This window comes from Vanellus vanellus (genome assembly GCF_965231255.1).
Source record: "Vanellus vanellus genome assembly, chromosome: 4".
Taxonomy (NCBI): Eukaryota; Metazoa; Chordata; class Aves; order Charadriiformes; family Charadriidae; genus Vanellus; species Vanellus vanellus.
The window spans coordinates 14,688,170-14,714,306 of NC_138909.1; the positions used below are offsets into that span (position 1 = coordinate 14,688,170).

A 26,137-nucleotide genomic window follows, 5' to 3' on the forward strand; every position below is an offset into this window, starting at 1 on the left:
TTCATTCCCTCAGTGCACCGACGGCCGCCGCCAGAGCCCGTGCTGCGGGGCACCGCTGGGGGGCGGCAGGCGAGGGGCACTTGCCCCTCAATACCCACTACCGGCTGGGGTACATGTCCGTTGGCGGACCCCCCCCCCGCCTAACGCCGGGCGCGCGAGCCGGCCCCGCCCCGCCCCATCGGCGGCCGTTGGGCGGCCGCGCGCTCCCCCCTCCTTCCCCTCCCCTGGCGCTGACGTCACAGTGGCGGCGGGCGTCGCGAGGCCGCGTCCAGTCAGGGGTGAGGCGGCGTCCGGCGCCAGCGCACTCGCTCCTGCCGCGCCGCGCCGCACGCCGGCGGCGGGCCTCTCGCGAGAGCGGGGAGCCGGCTCGGTTCCTGGTTGGTGGGCGCCCGCCGGGAAAGCCGGGGCGGCAGCGGGGACGGGCCTCCGCCGGCGGCCGCGCACCGGGCTCAGAGCGCCGTTTACCCCGAGCTTCCCCCCCCCCCCCCCCCCCCGCCTTTTGGCCGCCTTCTCCCCTCAGCGCGCAGCCAGCCGGGCCCGGGCCCGGGCACCGGTGGAGCATTGTCTGAGGCGGGGATCATGTCCGCCGGGCAGCAGGCGCTGCCGCCGTCGCAACCGGACGAGCTGCCCGCGCCGCCGCCAGGCGCCAACAGCAGCGAGGCCGCGAGCACAGCTCCCTCCGCCGCCGGCGACATCGAGATGGAGGTCAGGCGCTTTCCCCCAGCAGGGACATCCCCCTCTTCCCCCCTTCCCACAGCCCTCGCCCCGGCTCCGCGGGGCTCGGCGGCGGGCCCCGGGGACGCTCCCGGCTGCGCGGCGGCAGGTGCCCGCCATGAGGGACGGCGCCGGTGGGGCGTCCCCGGGCCGCGTGGGGCCGCGTGAGACAATGGAGGGGCGGGCGCGGGGCCGTGCCGTGCGCCCGGCGCCCCGGAGGGAAAGAGAGAGGGCAGCGGGCTCGGGAAACAGCCCAGCGGCGGGGATGGGTGTTTGGGGGGTTGGGGCAGCTCTATCCCTCCGCTTCCCCCCGCCGCAGCCGGCCGCCGCACACGGGTGCCGGGCGCCGTGTTCCTCCGCCGGCCGCCGCGGGGACAAGAGGAGGCCTCGCTGCCAGGGCACTTCATTTATTTATCTTGTTCGAAGCGGGGCGGCGGGCGGGCAGGGGGAGCCCCCCTCGCCTCCTCTCTCTCGGGAGGGGGGCCCACCGTCGTCGTCGTCTTCCCCCCCCCGCAGAAGCATACGCGCTGAAAGCGCAGAGATTCCGCTGGGCTCGTTACCCGCTCCTCGCAAGTGGCCTTTTTCTCCTCTCCTCCCTCCCTAGAAAGCCCATCGTTTGTGCTTCCTGCTTCAGCGACGAGCATGTCTATATTGTAAAAAGCAGTAACCTTTTCTCTCTTCTAAAGCCGCTCAAAACTTTTTTTTTTTTTTTGCTGGCTGGGGGGTTGTTGGAAGTTTTTTTTCTGGCAGCAGGTGCTTATTCTAGAAATTTCAAGGGGTTTGAGTGATCGCCTGGAGATGCAGTTTTTATCGCAGCATTGTTTCTTTAACGATGTGAGGAAACTGGTTGGTCCTGCTTTCAGCGCCGGCTGTTTTGTGCTCTGAGTCATGCTGTACAGTCCAACCTCCTTGATCTAAATAAATTTGCAAATACCATATTTTTCGGATTAGTAAGTAGCCAAAGCACTGTGGGTAATAAGTCCTGCTCGAACCTGCAAAAACAGGGCAATTCCGGGCCGGGGCTAAGCGCATGGAGGCTGTGAGACGTGTGGTGCTTGTGTGCGAGTGCTCTCTCTGCGCTTGCCAAGTTAATCCCTTCCCCAAGCGAAAAGGAACTACCTTCCGTAAAGTGACGTTTCAGTTGAAATAGCTTCTTGGTAGTCCTGATCATCTGAGAGACCGCTTTTCTTGCTCTCCAGCTAAATTGTGAGGTTTTGTCATCTTTATCACACGTGACAAGATCAGGTGGCGCGCTGCTGCATTTCTGCGTTTCGCGTGTTAGGCATTTCAGGAGAAATGTGAAGTACAGAAGTTCAAATGGCCCTATGCTCGTACTCACTGGTAGGCAGGTGTTCGCTAAATCCAGTGGGAAATGAGTAAGAAGATTTGGGTATGAGTGTAGAAGATCTTTAGCCATACCTTTTTTATGCCCGGTTCTTCGTATTTTGACTGGTGAATAAAACATTTGCAGTAGGATCCTTCTGTTTCCGCTTGCCTTACCTGCCAGAGTTTTGTGAGGAAAGACCCGCCCACAAACATCCTGTGTTTTGCCTGCCTTTGTTTCAGGTTGTTTCTTACTTTCCTGTTCCTTTGTTCTACATTGGCCAGTAAAGACTGAATTTAGCTTTATTCTTACATGGCTCAATTAAACAGATGGTTAATAATGAGTGTGAGGGCATCTCTTTTTTTTTTCCTTTTTTCACCCTTTCAAGAATTATTTTGCAATATTTTGGTTTACTGACTTACCAGGGAATGATCATCCCATTGTTTTTGGTTTTAAGAACAGAAGATTAAATGGTACGTGGGAGATAATGAGGAAGGAGTTAACCTAACAACAGGAGAGACAGGGATAAAAAAGCCCCGATCTGAAAAATAATTGAAGGCAGTATGTCAAGGATTTGGCAGGAAGGGGATCAGAGAGGACTGTCCCCTCCCAACCAACTTGTTTTTCTGTTAGTAGTGGGACTAGTGATAACAATTATTTGATTTAGTAACCTAAATGTGGGAAAAATGCAGTTTTTTTCCTACTCTGCTTGCAGGACAGAACTGCAGTCCAGGTTCTCATTTAGACTTGTTCCCTTGATGCAGAATGATGAGGGATTTGGGTAATCTGGAAAAAGAAAAAAAACCTTGAAACTACTGTTTCTTGGGGACCGGAGCTAGTTCTTTCACAGTACTCTTCAGAGCCAGCTTCAGGAGGGTTTTGGCTCAGCACCCTGGAAGCGGCATGCCGAGCTCCTGGACCACAGCTGTCTCTCTCATTCATATTGATGTGATGCTTTAATAATGGAGCTCAGTCAGATTACAGAGATCTAGCTCTGTCCCTCACCCTATGGCAGGGATCTTTGATCCATCTCCAGGTAATTTTATAGTAAGTAATAGAAAACTGACTATATCAAAGCAGCAAAAGATGGCTGTGCCATCTGATGTGGATAGATACTAATTTGAAACAAGCTTATTCTTCTTTACATGGCTATCTTCCCTTGTTCAGAATTTTTTTTTTTTCTAATTCTTTTTCATCTCAGGAATCTTTTGATGATGCATCACCAGGAAAACAAAAAGAGATCCAGGAAGCAGATCCTACGTACGAAGAGAAAATGGTATGTATTATTTGGGACAGTGTACAGCTATCCAGCCCTTACACAGTTGCTTAAAATAGACTCATTTTTCTGCTTGTTTGAAATCTCTTAACTGGATTTATAGAGCTTTGTGTAATTATTAAAAAATATTTAAGTTACTTGAAACCAAAAAAATATGGGGGAAAAAACCCTCAGACCCTTCTTTTTAGCATTTTGTTCACTGGTCCTCTACTGTTTCTCCATTTCCATTGCAGTTATTTGTGGGAATAACTGTTAATGTGTTGTTTCTAGGAAGTATAGTCCTAGCAGCTTTGAGGTGCTCTAGATTTAGAAGAATGGGAAATAATCAAATGTCTTAGAGGGAAAAAAAAATGTAATAAAAAGTTGTCAAGTTGCTTTTGAAGTTATCTGTAGAGTTGTCCTTCCTGTAGGCAAGGGAGATTATGAAGAGCTGAGTATTCACTTTCTCAGTCAGAAATGGAAAGATCCTCTAGGAAAGCATCCACAAGTATTTAAATGGCTGCTACCTTACTTTCTCAGTGTAAAAAATCCATTGAAGTCTAGGATCTTTTTTATATTGCTGTTGAATACAGGAAAATGTTTTCAAACTTACTTTTGAACTGCAGGAGTTGCAGTCCTTTGTAGGAAAAGGGCTTGAGCAGTAAAAAAGGCTTGGCATAAGGCTTTCAGTAGGCACTGCATTCATTTTCAGTTGAAAAATGCTTTAGTAGGAAGACTTCAAAATAGACAGGTTCTTTGAAACAGTGCAGTTTATGGGTCAAAGTAAATGAAAGTTAGCTTTTAAAATTCACAGGATGTCAAGGAAGGTTTTGCTGTTTAGGACAAGTGTTGACTGAACGCCTTGGCCATTTTTTCAACCCTTTTACTTTGTCTAGACTGAAAGGGATTTTGTTAGCTTTGTCTAAAATTTAATTTCTTCTTCGTGAAGCTCTAGTTAGAGTCCTTGAGCTTTTGAAGATTGGTGATTCTGTGATTTGTGGGTTAGATATGAGAAAACTTACTATTTTCCTTATTGTTTTAGTTTTTATAATATCCTGAACATGAGAGATGGAGCTGTCCACTCCTCACCATCTCGTTGCATTTCCTTTCTCTGTTCTTCCCTGTTTTCCTTTCTTCCTGTTTGTAATTCCAGTGTCTGTGACTGCATGTGGAATTTCTTCATAGGAAAGTGAAACTAATTCTCCTAATTTGCTGCTTCCTGTGGTGTTTCTTCTTGCCACTGAAAATAACCCTGTGATCTTCTGCTAATTTCTTTGCTACTTCCTGGCAAACTGAAGGAAGTGAACTTGGAGTTGTCTCTTGAAGTATCTAGACAGGCACGATTACAAGGAGGATTGTATTTTACTGTTCCACTAGTCAGAAGATGCACTGGAAAAGAAAACAGGAAAAGATCCTCTGTTGGTAGCATAGCTCAAGGTTGTAGAGTACAGCCTGTTCTTGTCTGTGTCCTATCTAAAAGATACGGATGTTTGTTAGTCTCTTAAAAGGAATGTCTTTAAGCACAATGAAAATGAGTTGTGGGGATATGTGTGTGCAGTGCCAAAACTCACAGAAGATTCCTCACTAAAATTTTTGAATGAGGAAACTTTTGCAATGCATGTTGTATCTCTTGTTTCACTGGCTGTGCAAAAGAGAAGTACAAGTACTTAAAAATAAGGATCAGAAATTTGGATAGTAGTAAGATCTTACCTAGTTTAAACTTCAGAAATTGTTGCAAAGGAAACAAAAAAACCTCACAAACCTATGAAGAATGGACAGGAAAACTTTAATTCAGTGGATGTGAATTGTAGCTGTGTCAATCAAGCTTAAACAATAGCTAAGACTGAGTCTGACTCTTCTGCGGTACACACAAGATCTCTTTCTTTGTCTCTTCTCTAACCCCTTATCTTCCTGTCTTTTACATAGTGCGGGAACTGCTTGCTTTATTTAAAGAGAACACTCACAGAGCTGGCGTTGCTGTTGCAGAAGTCTGGAACGTATGTTCCTTTTTACTAAGAAAACTGACTTCCTGTAACTGTGCAAGTTGCTAAATACCAGGTTATGTTGTGGCAGCTGGCAGAATGTCAGAGTGGTTGCTGTTAAGCTTGGAACTGTTTTCTGCCTTGATTATCTGTTCTGAAGTCCTCATGTGGCCTTGGGAAGGTGTGTGGATTCCAAATGAAACCTGTCTCAAAGGAACTGAACCTTTTAGATGCTAATATTGTCTCCTGTAATCTTTTTTGCACAGCAGAAACAGCGACTCATATCAAAGGGGGCAGTCAGACAAGTTAGGCTGAGCATATCAAAGAGGTCTCTGCTTCTGAAATAGGTGTTCTGGCTTCTAGCAATGGGCTCTTCTGCCCCCTCCACCCCCTTTCATGCCAGCTCTTTTGCTTATCTGACACCACAGTGAGGTGGTGTATCTCACTGAGCAGGCAGGAAACTAATGCAGTAGAAAGTAGTTGTTGCCAGGTTGTTGAGAGGAACAAGTTCACTGAAGAATCCAGTGTGGCTAAATTTCTGGGAGTGGGACTGTCGTTTTTGACAGGAGATGGTTCTTAAAGGGATTCTGGCCGTGTCTGGTGACACTTATGCAATCTCTGTGCCAAAGTCAGATTGCAGTCTTAGCGCAGGTCTGTCTTGCAACTTTGATTGTACTGCGTAGCAAAGGCTAGCCTTGACCCAATGAAAGAATATTGAATCTGTCACTAACAGTTATACTGTTGACGTTAATCATCTCTTCCGTCTTATTGTAGGTATGTATATAAAGAAATGTGAATCTGTATTGTTTAAAAAGCATTTGTTAGCTTTTTCTTTTGAATTAATTCATACTGTAATGTCTCACGCTTGTTCCACTTAATTTTTTTTGTCAACAGCAAACAGACAGAGCAAACAGATTTGAGTATCTGTTGAAGCAGACTGAGCTGTTTGCTCATTTCATTCAGCCTGCTGCTCAGAAAACTCCAACTTCACCTTTGAAAATGAAGCCCGGACGTCCACGAATAAAGAAGGATGAGAAACAGAATTTACTGTCAGTTGGCGAGTGAGTGATGACATGTAGGCCAGCTTGTACTGTATTTATGCATTTTATTGTACTTTAGAAGCGTAAGTTAAACTTGCTAGTCTTTTGTCCTATTTTGGTGTGTGTTTTATGCTGTATAATTGTATTTTTTTTTCAACTGCCCACCTGCAAGTTGAGGGTTCTTTAAGAATTCTAGGAGTTAAAAGAATTTTGTGTTGGTGGTAAAGCACTATCATGAAGAAAAGTGGGAGAAGAAAAGTAGACCATTTGTGGCTGTAAGTTGTAAGAGTTCTTACAGAACATCAGTATACTGCATCTTACAGGCAGCTTGAAAATCAGAAGTCTAGAAATTTGGATTGCCTTCATTGCAGCTTAAATGGCTAAGTACATCAAGCATTTAGCAGGTGTTCTGGAACTCTTACATACAGAGTCGTTCTCTGTCTTGTAGTTAAAGGCCAGTACAAATGCACGCAATTTATCCCTTTCTAGTCACTTTGCTGTAATATTTGAGGCTGGTAAAAATGTGGTCATCTCATCTTATTAAGAAGCTAGTCGCTCTCAAGAGTTAAAAAGCAGCTTTTCAGTTGATCAGCTAAACCTGAGTTCTTTTGAAGAATCTTGCTAGGAGCTTCCTTGCGCGTTTGCGTTTGGTACTGCAATGATGTTAGATTTAATTTTGGAATATTTTTATGTCTTTTCAGTTTACCCAGGAACTAACTTACTTTCTTGCACTTTTTCAGCTACCGCCATCGTAGAACAGAGCAGGAAGAAGATGAGGAGCTGTTAACAGAAAGCTCCAAGACGACTAATGTCTGCACTCGATTTGAAGAATCTCCATCATGTGTGTTTCCTTTTTTTTGTTCCCCTCCCACCCCCACCCCCACCCTGTTCTTTTCCTTCAAAATATTATTTTAAATGAAGATTATTTACATCCTTCCCAAGTATAATGAATTAATTCTGGGGAAGAGGAGAAGGAGAAAAAAAATCCAGCACCAGTCTAATGGGACAGAATGTATTAGCAAGGGACTGTTTATTTTCAGCCAGGCTAGAAAGATAGTCCAGTGAGTCTTGTCCTTTAGAAATCCAGTTCCTATACCTTTGTAACTAGAAAAAAGCTAGCTGTTTTTAAATCTGTCATCTGACAAATTTTACATCCGTAACCTATCTTCTGATGCAGTTTAAAGTACCTAACAGCTTCCAATTCATTTAACAGAGAATTCAGTATTCTGTTGTTTTAACATTCAACTATGTTCTGATTTGGGGGGTGGTGCTAGAGTTAAAATTTCTACATGTTTTGGATTCTTGCAGAAAACAAAGCTGTTGGAGCACCTTGCAGAAACAAAATTAACATGTTGCTGTCTCCAATCTGCTTTGTCCTTGGAATTTACTGCATGAAACTTGCTACTTGATTTTGTTCTGTAGCTTAGATAATCAGTGTGAATTAGCAGGCGAGGGATGGTGAAATGTTTTGGTAAGTTTTTACAGATCTTTTAGCCTATTCTTTCATGTCTTTTAGATGTTAAATGGGGAAAGCTGCGTGATTATCAGGTTCGAGGATTGAACTGGCTCATCTCTTTGTATGAAAATGGCATCAATGGCATCCTGGCAGATGAAATGGTATGCACATAGCCCATGTATCTGGGGACTTGCGAACACGTGCAATACAATACAATTTTAGTTCAGCTATGTATGTGGATTTTTTTAATAGCACAAAATGCAATATGTAAGTTCCCAAATCCTATTTTTCTGGTATGTTTTAAGTCACTAATGTTAAAAGGGTCACAGGTATCTTAATTTAAATGAACTGTGCAGGCAGTTTCAGAAATAGACATATGAAAAGAGAATCTGTCAAACTTCAGAAAAATTAAGCTTGGTGGAGGGGAATTATTCTATAGAATGACGTGTCCTCTTTTTTTTTTTTTACCCTCTAAATGCAGCTATTTTGTTACGGTATTCTCAAGCTGCCCTTGTGAAGAGAGTGTCATGTATGAAAAGAGCAGCAAATGCGGGAACACTTCCTGTTGTTGTTAGAGTAAAATGCAGATAGCAGGATATGAGTGTCCTAGGTGGACTGATCTCAGCAGCAAGAGCTACACCAGTGGGAAATTTTCTGGGAAAAATGATGCAAGGATAAATGTAGCTTAGAGAGCTGTGCTAAAATTTCTTTCACACCATGACCATGGACATTTTGGTTAGCACTGGCCATAGTAGCTTTTGCTTTTATTTTTTTTCCCCTGAAAAACAAGGGATGAATGCAGAAGAAGCTGTAGTAGCTTGACAAGCAGATACGTTTTTGTCCTTTAAGTGATTTTAGTTGTATCTGGTTTTCATAAGGAGCAGATAAGGAAAACAAAAGTCTAATTATATTTCAGTATATTACATTTCTTATACCTTCTGGTAATTTCTTCTCTGTGTAATAAACTTCTTCAAGATGAATTAGAGACAAATGAATTTAAATTACCGTTTAGTAACATGTTTAATTTTGAAATAGATCAAGGATTTTCTTCAGCATACGTGCTTATGAATAGAGGACATTTTCTTTTTGCTCGATACAGTTCTAAGTGGAACAGGCTTGTTTTAACAAAAACGACTGGGAAACTTTCTATGTCCTTGGATTTGTGGTATTCCAAAATCCATCTTGAGGAGTTTAAATATTTACTATTAAATATTTTTTGATTAAATCTTTATTTTTAATCCTTTTGAACTTATCAGTGCCTTTCATACAGCTTGTAAACACTTTTCCACATCTTACACCAGGTGGAATGTGATTATTTTGAAGACAAAGACTTGAATTTTAGAAGCAAAAATAACTTTCACTGGTGGTTTGGGGTGTCTTAAATCCCATATGTTTGAGTCATAATTTTTTTTTTTTTTAATTATTTAAGTGATATGAACTGGTTTTTGCATGTCTTCCTCAGTTTTGTTTTAATTAAAATTTTATGCTGAAGACACAAGGTTTTAAATATTTCTGTTGAATAAAGAGCAGAACACTAAAAGTACTTCTAAAGAAGCTCAGCGTATGTTTTCTTCTTTGACATATGTAGCTGTGATGTTTATGTTTGGCTTTCTTCTCACAAGAAGTGACATCATGTCGTGGCCTGTAAAAGCTTCCTTACAGAGTTCTTAATTTAGTCACGTTATTTCAAGTTTAAGAGAATGCACATGTCCACTTTGTGAAGTTCATTGACCTCTAAATAAATAATCTGAGTACACCCTGGTCTACAAAACAAAATTTTATTAAATAGTGTTTTCTTGCACTTCTAAGAATGTGTCTTACTTGAAAGGTAAGGCAATATTCTAACTTTATAATCTAAGGTTTGAAAATGTTACTCAGACTATGTTTTTTTTATTCAATGTGGGAAGCCATACAAGCTTTTCATAACCAAGATTTTGATGCCTTTTGTGAGTAGCACCGTCTTTAATATATCTCACTCATTTGTTCAGGTTGCTGTATCTTTCATATTGTACTCAGAGCTCACCGTTGTGGTTTTTAAAGGTGTTTCCGGAGAGATTTTTATTCTGACACGTTAACATCTCTTACAGGGTCTTGGGAAGACACTGCAAACAATTTCTCTTCTTGGGTATATGAAGCACTACAGAAATATTCCTGGTCCTCATATGGTGTTAGTTCCCAAGTCCACTCTACATAACTGGATGAATGAATTCAAGAGATGGGTACCTACACTTCGAGCGGTTTGTTTGATAGGTGACAAAGACCAGCGAGTAAGTTTTGATGTGGTGGTTCTTCCTGTGGAAATCCAGTATGTGATCTTGCTGTCCTTTATCTTTTGTTCACAGGGAAGGATATTACATGGGTTTGTAGTGGTTAAACAGTAAGACCTACTTAAAATATAACCAGCTTAGAATTCACACGTGTGTTGCCCAGCTATTGCTTCATCACTTTACGCTCATAATTTCTCAACCAAAGGTTTTCTCTCTCCTTTTGTGAAGGCAATACACCAGGTAGACCAATTTGTAGGAATACATAAATCTGTAAAAAAGTAATTTGTTTTCTGCTCTATGTAGTACAGTACGTTGTGTTGGCTGTAACAGCAGTTCTTAAGAGGATTATAGGGTCTGTCACTAAGGAACTGTTTTCTGAAAACAGTTGTCAGCTTAGTGCTGGAGGGGGCAAGGTGGGTTGGTTGTTAAAAGTGGTATGCAAATGGATCTTAACTTTGCTTGAATTTTGTCAATTAAAAGAAAATATTGTTCAGCCTCTTATGGCCTTGCTACTTTTATCGTTCTCTTTTTGTTACTTCAGTATCAGTTCTTTGCTACTTTTTTTTAGCACAGCAAAGAAAACTTAAAAACATGGAATATGATGGCGCATCTTTGTCAACTGGAGTTACCCGTTTATTTATGGAAGGAAGAGTTGTTACTTGTGCCATTAAACTTCTGCTTTTGTCAGCAGTTATTTTTATTCTAAGGGCATTTAGCTCTATTTTCAGAGTTCGTTGGGTTAGAAATAAAAAAATATTGATGAAATTTTAAATAGTTCTGGAGGTTATTGGTCCAAGTCTGATGTCTTGTGATTTTTTCATGCATCTTTTTTGAATCCAAAAATACTTATTCTTTCTTCAGTATATTTCTTGCTTATATGATTTAAGTTCCTGACATTTATAGATCTCTGTATTTTGAATTCTGACTAATTACTGTGTCTGCTTTTAACCTCAGATGTCAGCGTTCTAGAAATTGTTCAGTTAGCCAAATAAAGCTGTGCTTGGGATTATTTTTCATGGTCAAAAACTACCGTTTTCTAAACGTAAAATGTAAAAAAGCCAAAGCAAACCTACAGCAAACTAATTTTCAGTTCTGATCTTATAGTTCAGCTATTGAAAACCTCATGTGTGTAGGCAGTCATCTGCTGTTTTCAAAGCCAGAAGTTAGAGCTGAAATCCCTTCTCAGGTCTGCCCCAAGGGTTTTAGCAGCTTCAGCACTGACAAAATGGTCAAGCTTTACAATGGTTATATGTTATATTGCCTCTGTAACTAATTCTATCTTTTCTTTCTAAATCAGTAGCAACATAGTTTTAAAATATTAGCAGCGGTAGCGTGTTCTTTTTGTTTTAGATTTGACACAGTTTCAGTAACTAACTGTCACCTTGCTGTCTAGGCTGCATTTGTCAGAGATGTGTTGTTGCCAGGAGAATGGGATGTCTGCGTAACATCATATGAAATGCTTATCAAAGAGAAGTCAGTATTCAAAAAGTTTAACTGGAGATACCTAGTTATAGATGAAGCTCACAGGATTAAAAATGAAAAATCAAAGGTAATTTATACTTCCACTGAAAGAGAGATTGGTGTGGGTTATTAGGCGGTGGTGTGGGGACTAGCAAAATTTCTCTATTTGGTCATGTCTCAATGTCCTTCAGTTATCAGAAATTGTGAGGGAATTCAAGACTACAAATCGGCTGCTGTTAACTGGAACTCCACTTCAGAACAACTTACATGAACTCTGGGCACTTCTTAACTTCCTTTTGCCAGACGTCTTTAACTCTTCTGAAGTAAGTCTTCATTTCTGCTAATCAAATTAAAGGAATTTTGCTGATTTTCCAGATTTGAAAATAGACCTGAATATGTATAGTTAGGAGTATTAGTTACTGATAACAATAGATTGACAGTTGGAAATGTTTCCAGAATTGTGAAGTATAGTAGGGTAGACTTTTTCAGCTTGGCCATTTTTAAAGGGCAGTTGTGAGCTTAGCAGATATGAGTTATTTAAAATCACAATATGAAGATATCTACTGCATTTCAAAATAGTTTAAAAATCACAATTTAAAAATTGTGATGGCTAAACTACCTTTGTTCTTACATTTAACTACAAGTTACCTTATTGTTTATCTAAGGCTTCTTTCCTGTGAGTTGGGAGATACTATATAATGAGCAATAGACTTTATAAAGTGAAGCATGTGCTTAACTGTTTTGATGAACTGGTAGTGTAACATCTGTAGAAAGGGAAGTCTTGTGGTGCATTACACCAAAATTTTACTTTTTGCTTTTCGTTTTTCATCAAATACTGCAGTAGTACGCTGACTTTGTCTAATGGAGTGATATAAGTGAAACTTTTTCAACAGAAAAGGACTCAACGTATTGACTTTTTTTTTTCTTTTTCCTCCTTCCAATGGTATGGAAAGTTTGTGGGGTTTTTTTTGTTGTTTGTTTGGGTTTTTTTTCTGAATATGCTGTGTTATAGAGCTTTCCATAAAAATAGACCAAAGAGGGAAATTCGTTCTTTTACTTACTGCCTACATAAGAGAATCAGTTGAGTTGTATTGTCATTGTAATGACATTGCACCTTGCAAGGGAACCTCTTACATAATAATGATTTTGTTGATACAGGACTTTGATTCATGGTTTGATACAAACAACTGTCTAGGAGATCAAAAGTTGGTGGAACGTCTCCATATGGTAAGTCTTTCTGCTTTTTGTCCAAGTGTTACGTTTACCTAAGTTAGGTTCTAAATAATTCTTCTAATGCTTCTTGTGACAGAATATTAGAGTAAAATAGCTTATTCCAGAAATTATAGTAGACTTTCAGAATAGGTTGGTGAAGCTCAGAATACAGTCCGTTAATAGTTCTGCCTTTCAGGGTTTTGAAATGCTTGCATTAAAAATATTGGCTATGAAGAGACAAGAGTCAAGCAAAATTTAAAAAGAATCAAGGGGCATAGTACCATCTGAAAGATGATTTTTTGCATCATTTCTGAGTCTTCCAAAGACAGCACATGTATATTCCCACGTATAATAACACGTCTATATAGATTGCTTTTTCAGATGGTCTGGTGTTTGAGCATTTATGTTAGAGAACATCTGCACTGCTTTTGTCTGTTGTCCTGTTCAGTGTTTCAGTTTCGGAAATAAGTTTAATGATGCAATCTCTTTCAGGTGCTACGACCATTCCTTTTACGTCGCATTAAGGCTGATGTGGAGAAAAGCTTGCCTCCAAAGAAGGAGGTTAAAATTTACGTGGGTCTCAGCAAAATGCAACGAGAATGGTAATTCACATACTTGGCTGCTGTGGTTAAGGCTCAGAAGGAGTGTGCTGCTTGTGATTTGCTTATTGAGTGGAACTTGATTTAATTCCTTCCGGTGTACTCCCAACTCATACATATTTCCTTGTGACACTTCTGTGATGAGAAAACCACGCGTATCGGGGAGAGTTACCTGATTAAGTGAGGGGGAGGGGGAGCTTTTGACTGTACTTATCATTTAAAGAAAGGCCAACTTTGTTTTAGAGTTAAAAATTTTTTTTTCTTTCTTTGATGTAGGTATACGCGAATCTTAATGAAGGATATAGATATATTGAATTCAGCTGGGAAGCTGGACAAAATGAGACTGTTGAATATCCTCATGCAGCTGCGAAAATGCTGCAATCATCCATATCTCTTTGATGGAGCAGAACCCGGTCCACCTTACACAACAGATATGCATTTGGTCACCAACAGTGGCAAAATGGTAGTATTGGACAAATTGCTACCTAAGTTGAAAGAGCAAGGTATGCGTCTCGTTGTTGTTTGAGATGTCTGGTTCGGCGATAAAAATGAAAGTCTTAATGTTTCTGGGTGTCCTGAGCAGAAACCAGCATACTGCAGTGAGGATTATTGTTGATTTCTAGCATGATGCCAGCTTGTCAAGCACCGTATCTTAAATAGTTGATACAAAACAATTTGTGAAGTGCTTTTGTGCCGTCATAAATAATTGGATCAGTAGTCTGTTATGGCTTTGTGTGATGGTGAAGTGTTTCAGGTTTTGGAGGTGGTTTTTTATTTTTTGTTGTGGGTTTTTTTGGTTTTTTATTTTGTCCCAGCTAAATTGAGATCACAGAAACATCAGTTGGTCTGGGCTTTAGGTTTTCTTCCTTAGTGTTATTAGCTGTTTGAAACATAATCATGTGGTTTAGCCACTCCTTTGATTTGCCATGAAGTACCTTTTCAGATTCAAAGTCTTCACATAGGGTTAAAGTCAAGTCCTTTGTGACATGTTGATCTTTCTGCTGGATGTGATTTTGAGCAGCCCCTGAGTTTTTTCAGTCAATTCTTTAAGGCACGCAAACATGGGGGAACACTCAGTTATTTTAAAGTTATTTGACAGTAGGGACAGAGCTCTGGAATAAATACATTACTGTAAATCTCAGTCACCACGGAATTTTTGATTCTGGAATAAGTTTTGACTCATTATTTTAATGAGTATGCTTAGTGAGGTAACTTGGCTAAAGGAGTGGAGGGAAGTTTATGACTGGGAAGACATTGCAGAAAATTAAAACCAAGTCCAAACCTCAGCCTTAGGTAATATAAAAGTAGCCTGTATGTCATATCAGGTATCATTCAGCAGCTGTGGTGATATGTGTCATTGTAAGACTACAAAAGAGGAATTTAGTGGTTACTGTGCTTTTTTTGATCTTGGTTTCTTTCTGCTATGAGGCTTCTTGTTGAGATGTGGTAATGAAAATTGTCCTGGTCTTAAATCAAGTCATCATCTTAAACAAAAGAGAGGTCATTATTAGACCTTGAGTCCAAAGGATAAAAAAATCATACTAGGAGAATATCAGGTGAAGTGGAAACTTTGTAATATTCTATGTTTTGCTTAAATCTCTCAACTAGGTTGGAAATGGTTGTGTGTATATGCATAAATTACTGTACATTTACATTTTTGGGAGGTTGTTCTTGGCAGGTAAGTAAACTGACAAGTCTTTATATGAAGAACTTACCTTACTTTATTTTGACCCATCTTAAGTAAGTCCAAACCAAATACTTCAAAATTTCTTTCTTTATACTCCTTGATGTTTTTATATTTGTGTTATCATCTTACGCTGCTGTGACTGGGAACATTTTGAAAAGGAGTGCAACAGAAAACAAAAGCAAAAACGCAGCCACTAAGTAGACCCTAATACAGAGTAAGGCAAGCAAGCCCCACGGCAGGCACAGGAGCCTGCCAATGAGTTGCTATGAATTCGGTCTAGCACCCTCCAGTCACATCTCTCCTTATCTGTAACCCTTCAAGCCCCACGTTGGGCACCAAAAAAGCCTGCTGTGGTTTAACCCTGGTAGGCAGGTAAGCCCTGCACAGCCGTGGTGCTGTCAGCGGCTGCAGCCTTGCGTTCATTATATGTTGGGTTCTGAAATTCTAAATGCTTTTCTTCTTAGTACATGGAACCGCTCTCCTTCCCTTTCTGGTAATGCAGACTTGCAGAGTTTGGTAAATCTTAAGTTTTGGTGAAAACATAAGGAAGCTTTTTACCTAAACAGGTTCACGAGTCTTAATCTTCAGTCAGATGACCAGAGTGCTAGATATCTTGGAAGATTACTGTATGTGGCGAAATTATGAGTATTGTAGACTGGATGGACAAACACCGCATGACGAGAGACAGGTATTTAAAATTTTAAGTGTTTCGCCTAAATAAAAATAGTATGCATGAAACATTTGGTTCAACTGATATGTTGCTTTTATTTATTTAGGCATCTATTAATGCATATAACGAACCTGGTAGCTCAAAATTTGTGTTCATGTTGAGTACACGGGCAGGCGGTCTTGGAATCAATTTGGCTACTGCTGATGTTGTAATTCTGTATGATTCAGACTGGAATCCACAAGTAGATCTACAAGCTATGGTAAGAATCCAGATGGAAATTATGATTCTTTTTTCTTCTCTTTCTCACAGAACTTTCCTAGAAATGTGTGTGTGGCAAGCTACAGTATTTCCAAAATAAATTGGTATTTTTCGTGGTTTAGGACAGGCACGAGTACTTTTAAAACTGATTTTCAGTTCCAGTGGAACTTCCACTGTGTGGCATTTTAGTTGCAGTTGGGATAGACAATGATTTATGCAGTGGGAAATGCTAGGTATATGCTACAGTACTCTTAGCAGTATTTAGTGCAAATAGCCTATTTTGTTTTTAAAAAAAAAGGTCTAGCATGGTGTGTGTTAATCCCAAAACTATAAATCTTTACATCTGTGGGGCTTAGAGGCAAATGTGCTTACAGCGTGTTCTCTGATACCTTGGAAATGAGACAAAGAAAAGCTGAATTAAACTTTTCAAAACCTGCTTTTATGATGGTGATAAGTGAGCAAGCTCCTTTTAGCAACCATCTTTAATTCTTTTTTATTTTTGGCAGTAGATTTGCATGCATCTGCAACCTCAGGAGCACTGTCAAGAACACTACTGACCACATAAGAAAAAGTAAAGCTATTTTAAAACTCCCAGTGTTTTTTGACAAATTAGGCCTTTCAGTGACAAATCTTGGGAAATTTATTTTTAATTATTTCAATTAAGCTATAAGTTCTCAAGTAGTCTAGCAAAAATTAGTTTGAGTTGGAATCTGTGTCTGGAAGGTTAAAAGTGAGACAGTTCCAGCTACCACTAAAGGTGTATGGTCAGAGTACTAATTTTTACAGTGGTTAATGATTCGCCAGTCAGGTGAGGTGGTACCTTGTATTTTTCTTGACATATTCATGGCACAAGTGAACAATTTTGAGAAAGATAGCTTTTGGTCAGTACAGAGATAATTTATTAAATACTTTGATTTTACAGAAGGTTACATAAGGTCAGAAGCATCCAGTCCTCTGCCCTGTGTGATTTAACAAAAAAACACCCCAAACGCTCTTTTTTTTAGGTTTGACATCTAGAGACATAGCTGTTGTTGAAATTGAAAAAAAAAAAAACACCCAAAAACTTGCAATGCAGCTAAGAATTTGCTGTCATGGGTAGTCATGTTAACTGGATATCTATAAAGATTTAACTAACCTGTGCTAGTCTGTTTTGTAAATTAGTATGTTGAAACTAATGAAAATTGAAGACTAATTATGTAGTCATGCTGGAAATCAAGTACTGAATTTTTTTGTTACTTTTTTTTTTTTTTTGCCTAGGATCGAGCACACAGAATTGGCCAGACAAAGACTGTTCGAGTGTTCAGGTTTATCACAGACAACACAGTGGAAGAAAGAATAGTGGAACGTGCAGAAATGAAACTCCGGCTCGATTCCATAGTCATTCAGCAAGGTAAGTACAGGAAGGCAATTTGTTTGTACGTATTATGAGATTCCCTTCTTTTCGCCACAATTTGTGAACTGGCAAAATCAGCTAGTAGGAATTAATGGGAGCGTTGCTTTTGCCTCAGCTGAACTCTGAAGATAGAGTGCCTTTAAAGGCCTGAGCCACTTGAAAATTTATTTTACTGTAGGGGAAGGCTTTTCCTCAGTAACTTTTTGATTACCTTCCTAGTGATACATATGTACAAGTGGAGATAGTCAGACTTTTTTTTTTTTTTCTGTTAAAGCACTCAACTTCTCCTTTGACCTGTAGAAATGAACGCGTTGCCTTTTTTTAATAGATGGGGAAAAGTGATGACAATGTAACCTTCTTGGTTGACTTGATGGGAATCAGTAACTTTATTTCTGAAAAAAGGAGTCAATAAGGTGTAGTGTGGAAATTGTGAAAACATGCACCTTAACAAAGCTTATATGGAAGACCTTACATCCAAAATTATGTTTGTTGAACACAATTCATGTATAATTAAGGAAATATATGTGGTCCCTGGCTAGATTTTGCTGACTTCTCTTGGGTGTTTTCCTCTTTTTTTTTTTTTCTCCTCTTTTTTTTTTTTTCCACTTGCCTTTTCTCTCAGTAAAGGAAATTCCTATATAGAGCTTTAACTTGCAAATGTAAGGGGGAAAAGAATGACGTATTGCTCCTTCCATAATGTAAACTGTTTAGTCAGTTGCTGTCCTCCAATGCTTTTCGCTTCAGGAAGACTGGTGGATCAAAACCTGAATAAACTTGGGAAGGATGAAATGCTGCAAATGATTAGACATGGAGCAACACATGTATTTGCCTCAAAGGAGAGTGAGATTACAGATGAAGATATTGATCACATTTTGGAAAGAGGTGCAAAGAAGGTGAGAGAAAGTTTTTAAAAAAAAACAGGAGCCCACTTGTAGACTTAAATTTGATGGGAAGATAGTATAGCCCTAGATGATAACTTGATTGTAAGTTGGAGAGAACAGGAGCCCTAGATGATAACTTGATTGTAAGTTGGAGAGAACAGGAGCCCTAGATGATAACTTGATTGTAAGTTGGAGAGAACAGGAGCCCTAGATGATAACTTGATTGTAAGTTGGAGAGAACAGGAGCCCTAGATGATAACTTGATTGTAAGTTGGAGAGAACAGGTTTTTCGATATCGATGGTTTTCATATCGGTCGATTGGTCAATTGCTTGTTTTTTCTGCTGTTGTAAATGAGATGTTTCAAAATTGCTACTCTTCTTCCAAGACTGCGGAAATGAATGAAAAACTTTCAAAGATGGGCGAAAGCTCACTTAGGAATTTCACAATGGATACGGAGTCCAGTGTGTATAATTTTGAAGGGGAAGACTACAGAGAAAAACAGAAGGTAATGTTTAAGTTTCTTTTGGAGTAAAGCACTAAGTTGTATGATTGAACTATATTTATTTAAGAAGTGTTGGTTAAAATATAATGCATGAAAATAGTTTATATGTTTTATTACTTATTTAATGAAGTAGATGTAAACTTAGTCTTATGTAAAACTTGCAGCTGGTCTGAATGTTTTGCAAGGCTTAGTCTAATATTTTTGGGGGTGGTGGGATTTGTTTTTATAGATGGCATTTACAGAGTGGATTGAACCACCTAAACGAGAAAGAAAAGCCAATTATGCTGTGGATGCTTACTTCAGAGAGGCTCTTCGAGTCAGTGAGCCCAAAGCACCCAAGGTGAGTTGACTAAATTAAAGAAATAAATTGTTCAGATGTGCATGATAAATGGTTAAAGCTGAAAGCAAGAAATTGGTCTTTATTTATAAAAAAATGCTCTATTCACTTTTATAAATCGGGGAGGCAATTTGAATTTAGAAAAATCCAACGGACTTAAGAGAAACTTCTGTGAGAAAAATGTAAGAGCAGGATGAAGCTTGTAAGATGTCAGTAGGGTGAGACCAAGGTGTTTCTTTATTTTTATTTAAGCAGCTGTGGATTTTCCTTACCTGTGGAACATTTCCTTATTGCTGCTCAGAACACCTGAACTTTGTTGAAGGGGATGTATGTGTGACTCTTTCCCCAGCTGCTGCCTCCTCCCAAGACTTTCTCCCCTTTTTTTCACAGGTCTTCCTTTTAGAATTCTTCATCATTGTAGTTGTCTCTGGCATGGTGTGGTGTTTGGTTTTTTTGTTTGTTTTTTTTTTTTTATTTAAGACAGTGCATTTTTGTAACAATAAAGCTCTCTTTTTTTTTCTCATAAACTGAATTCAGTTATTACAAGCAAACAGATTATAGATGTGAAAAGGAGTCAAATACAAACTTTGTATGTATTTCAGGCACCACGGCCTCCAAAACAGCCAAATGTACAGGACTTCCAGTTCTTTCCTCCACGCCTGTTTGAACTATTGGAAAAAGAGATTCTTTACTACAGGAAAACAATTGGGTACAAGGTAATAGAAGAATTCACACATCGCAACATCAGGAGACTATGTACTTGTCCTGCCTTTCACACTCATTTAAATGAAGGAAAATCATGTTGAGCTGAACAAATGATTAGGATATATTAACAGAGAAGTAACAATTAGTAATTATATCTGAAAAATTAATCATTTTACAAAACCTTTCAGGTACCTCGTAATCCAGATTTGCCAAATGCAGCCCAAGCACAAAAGGAAGAGCAGCTTAAGATTGATGAGGCTGAACCCCTTAATGATGAAGAACTAGAAGAAAAAGAGAAGCTTCTAACCCAGGTACAGTTGGGTCTTTAGCAAGACTGGAATCAGCCAAAGCCTGCTTTGTGTTTTATAGTGTTATGGGAACATTTCTTGGTCATTGAGTCACACATGCCATAGTTGGTTCCAACTGAAAAGCGGTTTAGCATTAGCTTTGTCGTGGGCCTGGATACCTTTGAAGAATGTGCACCAGATTAGTGTCATTGGGTTCTACTGAATCTGATCTACGCTCTGCGTATTTCAATTCTGAAGAGTAAGAACTAGCCCAGTGTCAGAGTCTGGCTTCCCAAGCTTGCATTGACTGTGGACTGTGACATCTTTCCTCAGCTGTGGGGCTTTGCAGACTAGCTGCAGAGCTGAATGTACTGTTTTCCACATTATTTAAAGCATATTTTCTGCCAACGTATCACTCCCCTGTGGAAGTGAATCCTGCAGGGTGAACGGTCAGTTTTCATAAACTGCCTGGTAGTGGATAGTATCCCTCTCTTAAAGAGGATATGAGCTGAATGGGTATATAATGAGGTAGCATGTATGTTTAAATCACTTAAAACAGGTTACTGCCTGTTATGCCTTGTTTGGGTATTATATTTTCATGATGTATTTTGGGGGTGGTGGTAGAATTAGAGGATAAGACCTCTTGCTTGAGTAGTAAGGCACTGGAACGGGTCACTATTAAAAACTACAACAGTACAATCAAGAGAAGCCATGGCTAAATCATAACATGGCTGGCAGAATGTTTTACTGCCAACTGTTTGTAAATTTTATTGCTAATATGAAATTAGCCTGTTTTGGCAGCTGATAATTTTGGCATATCATGAGTGTCATCACAAGATAGCTTTAGACCTTCTGAGGGAGAGTCACCAGGGAAAATGGCTGATGGCACCTGTGGGGCACTTGGTGGGCCTTTTTGACAAAACCAAACCAATTGCTTCACTTGAGGGGTTTTTCTTCTTAAAAGGATCCCATGCTGTCTCTCAGAGAATATTGGTCAGGGGCATTAATTTATGAGCTGAAGACTCTTTTATCCAAAATGGGTGGGTAGGTAGAGAATAGGTGCTAATCACCATGCAGTATTTAGATGGAGAGACTACAGCAACTGCAGTATAAGAACAGTTTTTCTACTAACATTAAACTGCAGAGAAAGCCAAGGTTTAATAGTGTTGGAATGACGGAGGTGTTACAGACCATTTTAAAGAAATCTCTTGAAACAAATTTGGAGAGCGACAAATCCTAACCTTCTGTGCAATGTTTCCTTTTGATTGCTATAAAGGGATTCACTAACTGGAACAAGAGAGATTTTAACCAGTTCATCAAAGCTAATGAGAAGTGGGGCCGTGATGACATTGAAAATATAGCACGAGAAGTAGAAGGAAAAACCCCAGAGGAAGTCATTGAGTATTCAGGTAACTGACTTGTTAAATAATCACCTCTGTGAGTCTGTATCGAATGCTGCTTTCCTGGTTGGAACTGCCTATGAACATGGTAACACCTTACTTCTGAGAATGTCTTACATGGCTCTTGAAGACAGGGTAGGATTGTACTGATGGGTTTGGAATCTACTGATCTAGGTCTTACTGTCTTTAGCCCCTGCATAATTAAAGCTGTACTAAAACGTGCATATAAACTGTTACTGATCCACTTTAATATATCCTACATCTGCTCTAACTGGATAGTGCCGTCTTCAATTCTTGTTAATTTTTGCAAAAGGAAATGCTGAGAAACAGTGCTTAAGCTAGAGAGGTTTCACTTTTCCTTGTATTCACTAACCAGTAGTTTTCTTGAGCCTTTACCCCTTTTATTACCTCACCCTCATCAAGAGTGGGATACAGTAAACATTTTGTGACTGCACGTGTAATGGTCATTGCTTTTTGTAACCTAAGTCCACTTGGCTACTTACCGCTGATGTCTCAGAGCTGTTTTCTACTATAGTGCAGCTGCAAGGTCCTAGGGCTAAATTCCTAAAGGTATACCGCAGTTTACAGATGTGAAAACTTCTTTAAAAAAACCCTTTTATTTAAATACTTAATAGTCTTTTAGACGCTTGCTCTTGTCTTTGGCCACTCAGTTACCCTCCCGCTTCCGTCTGTAAAAATGTATTGCCGTTGTATCAGTTTCCATTTTAAGAAGCTGTTTTCTTTGAGAAAGAGCTTGGCTAACAAAAAACTTTCTGGCCTGTATCGCACCTCATTTAAACTGAGGGCTCCTCTATTTCCCCCCTTCAAAATAGCATTATGTAATACTACAACACACAATATCAAGAAGAGAAGGTTCCTTATCAGGTAAAGGCATGCCTATTCTTTCTTATACAGCAGTAAGTTCTGGTAAAAGTAAGTAACATCTTTTTGTTAAGGTACCAACCCCCTAACTTTTTAAAATGCATGATAAGAAACTAACCAATTGTTCTTTTCTTAGCTGTATTCTGGGAAAGATGCAATGAACTCCAAGACATAGAGAAGATCATGGCTCAGATAGAAAGAGGAGAAGCCAGAATTCAGAGACGAATCAGCATAAAAAAAGCACTTGATACAAAGGTATCTTTGCTGTGTTTCTTGCTTCTTTTATTCCCTGCGCGGGTGAGGTGAGATGCAGGACTCTCTGTCTAGCCAGTGTTACTAATGGATGAAGACAACACGTTGGGCATGGTATTTCCCTCTTTTGCATATTCCTCAGCAGTTGCTTCCTATAGCTTTTCCATTCTATAGAAGTGCTGTCCTGGCTGACAGCTGTGATGGTCACTTAAGGTGTGGCCCAACCTGTTGTTTGTAACAATCGTCTTTATCACAGGACAAAGAGTTCAAAGGGCCGAATAACACACTCCCACTAACTACATGCTTTTTGAAGAAGCAGAATTTCTTTTGGACCCATGTAACTGAAAACGCGATGTATACGCTTAGAGCACTTAAAAAGGGAAGACTTACCAAGCAGAGGAGACTTTCGTCCTCATCTATGTATCACCAACCAGAGTTTGGTAATGGGCAGATTTGTAGTAAATTAAGACAGTGTATCAGAATTTTCCCCCTACTTCAGGTTTGACTAGTTAGTTATCTCTTCTGGGGAAGAACGGTGTCTGACTCAATTAACCAGAATGCAGCTGAACTGTGGGCTACAGTCTCATGTGCCTCATTACTCTGACTTTGACCATTCCTGAGGATTTGTATGTAAAAAAGATCATTGCCATTTGAAGCCTAGCAGATCTTGACTATTTTCAGAGTGACGTGTCAGAAGTCTGCTGTTACTCAAAAGATCACAGTCAAAAGCTGTCTGTTCTCTAAACCAGACTTTACCAGTTTAGATGGTGTTGGTAAACGCACCATCTAGAACCCACAGTTCCTTACATGTGGTGACTTAGCACCAGAGATCATAAAAGATCTTAGTTTTCTAACTTGGTGTTGTTCATCTGCCTGTCTTCATGTGATGCATTGCTTTCATATAAAACAGTTCCGTGCTAATTCTGAACTATTTCTTAGTTTTATATGGTCTTATTTGTTTTGTTTAGATTGGCAGATACAAAGCCCCTTTCCACCAGCTAAGAATATCATATGGTACCAATAAAGGGAAGAATTACACTGAAGAGGAGGATCGCTTTCTAATCTGTATGCTTCACAAGCTAGGATTTGATAAAGAAAATGTCTATGACGAATTAAGACAGTGTATCCGGAACTCCCCACAATTCAGATTTGACTGGTTTCTCAAGTCCAGAACTGCAATGGTACGTATTAATCTGTTTGGCTTTTTGTTCACGAATGCCTATGACAACACAATTTCACACCAGGCTACTTAAATAGCTTCTGAAATACTGACATATATGCATGTGTACAGTACATCATTAAATTTTTATAGACTTTGCAACAACTGTAGTGAATGCCAAATGCAGTAAACTGAAAGGTCTTACGGGAGGAGAAATTAAAAATTACAAGGTACCGTTTTCAAAACCAACATGAATTTAAATACCAACATGTTTTAAAAGGCAAACATCTGTGATCAAATCCATTCCTGTGAAGCCAGCCAGTAACTATCAAAAAATATTTCATTCTGTTTTCACTCTGCCAAGATCCTGCAAAAAACTTACCTACTTACAGGCATTTCTGATATTCTAATATGATTTTTACATTAAGTGGCTGCCCATGTAGTGAGTGACTATGTTGTGCAATTTAGGAGCTGCAAAGGAGATGCAATACTTTAATCACCCTGATTGAAAGAGAAAACATGGAACTGGAAGAAAAGGAAAAGGCAGAAAAGAAGAAGCGTGGACCAAAACCATCTTCGGTAAGATTTAAGATGGCATTTTTGTGGAAAAGCTCATTTGAAGACAGGGTGCTTTTCTAATTGTCTAGGACAAGCAACATTGAAAGTTATTTAAAAACAACAACAGAAAACCGGTTAATGTTAAGAGCCGCTTAAAGTTCATGCTGTTATTCAGCTAGTACAGTTGGGGATGTCAAAGAACAGAAAATAAGTTTAGGTTCTAAATTGTAGCTTACGTGCTTTGGAGCAGATAAACGTGTTGGTATGCTCTATAGGTTTGCCCTGGTAAAATCAACTAGAGATTTATTTGGCCTTTTGATTAATTTTTATCCCTAAAGAAATTATACATTTACCACTGAGGGATACATAGGTGACTTGGACCATTCATTGCACTTTGAGGGTGCTGCAGATCTGTTTATACTTGTTCCTGTGTCGACTGTGGTGCATGCCATCACTTTCCTTGTATGGGGGGGTTCATCATGAAAGGGGCTTCTAGAGCTAGATTTGGGAAAGCAGCACATGTGCTTGACTGCTGTCTTTACTGACTGAATTCAAAGTATTGCTAAATACACAGGCCTGTTTTGTAAAAGAAATATCAGCTTTACCCGTCTTCTTGCCTAGATTTGTTGGTCAAGTTGTTGCCTGGAGGTGTTGTATCAAAAACTTAGAAGCACAACTTACTTTGCAGATGGGCAGAACTCAGTAAAGTTAAGACTGGTGGATTAATAAGTTTCTTAGAACTGTTCACAGAATATTTAAAAATGCCATTTCATAAATAGGCAGCTTTATAACATCCTCATTTGCTTCTGTACACTTTTTATCTCTATGAAATCATACTCTTCCAGAATTGGAAGAATACAAAACAACAGCTATCCCGGGGAGGATGTGCATATTTGCCCTATTTCAACATTTGCCATTTATCACCTTTTAAAGCTGCTGAGGTGTAAATCATCTCTACCTGCTTTGACTTAAAATGCATCGCTTGCTTACAATCTTTTTGTATCACAATAACTTCTTCAGAAACTTACCTTACAGGCACAGAAGCGCAAAATGGATGGTACTCCTGATGGTCGTGGAAGAAAAAAGAAGCTAAAGCTGTGAATGCAGAATTTTTGTAATCACTAAATTTAAAAAGTAGTTCTTTAATTTACGGGTCTTCATAAGATGTACTGTATAATGCTCAACTATTATGTCATTAAAGGACATCGGGTTCATCTGTTTACTGAACTAGAAACATAGTACTTAATGTAGTTTCACTTTTTTAAATGCAACAGCTGTGCTGAATTTTTTTTACCATTAACACTTGAAGTAATAAATAGTCTTCATTTATTAATAAAGCTTCATGTGACTTTTTTCATTAATGTTTGCACTCGAATAACTATTTATTGAGTCATCCCCCAGTGTTTTTTTCATCTGAGGGTGTTGCGAACACTTCTTCTGTTATGATTGTTAGAACCAGTTAGTTCTGCTTTATTTTTACAAGCCACCACCACCAGTCATATCCTATTTCTGGAGATTCTGTGGCTCTGACCTTACCTTTATTGAACTTCATTTTACAATACAAATACACCCGGTTCATTGACATTAGTGGAAAGCGCAGGTATTTACCTCAAGAGCTAATAACCAACATAGATACAGATTGGAACAAAATGATATTTTTCTGCTTCAGATCTGTGCCAGAAGAAAGGTCAGTCAGTCAGTCAGTCACGCTGCGGTTTGTACTTAATTAGAATGGCCTAAGAATGGTAGAACTGTTTTTATTGGCAAACAGCAACAAGTCAGAACAGAAAATGTAACAATATGTAAAACAACCCACTTCTCCCCAACAGCTGTGGTAAATGCAGAGCCAGTCTTG

At 39.6% G+C, this 26,137-nt stretch overlaps 1 protein-coding gene across 1 annotated transcript; it reads left to right on the forward strand.

The window, feature by feature from the left end:
• Nucleotides 1-549: 549 nt before the first annotated feature.
• SMARCA5 (SNF2 related chromatin remodeling ATPase 5) lies at nt 550-25,637 on the forward strand. The gene is made up of 24 exons (XM_082482152.1): nt 550-705; nt 3,240-3,314; nt 6,170-6,336; nt 7,056-7,156; nt 7,832-7,932; nt 9,859-10,038; nt 11,432-11,587; nt 11,691-11,822; nt 12,658-12,726; nt 13,204-13,313; nt 13,587-13,813; nt 15,564-15,685; nt 15,774-15,926; nt 17,183-17,315; nt 18,063-18,211; nt 18,586-18,705; nt 18,932-19,042; nt 19,642-19,755; nt 19,933-20,055; nt 21,308-21,440; nt 22,450-22,568; nt 23,534-23,746; nt 24,193-24,303; nt 25,318-25,637. The coding sequence occupies exons 1-24, from the start codon at nt 580-582 to the stop codon at nt 25,381-25,383; spliced, it is 3,111 nt and encodes a 1,036-aa protein (XP_082338278.1). The 5' UTR covers nt 550-579; the 3' UTR covers nt 25,384-25,637.
• The last annotated feature ends 500 nt before the right edge of the window (nt 25,638-26,137 follow it).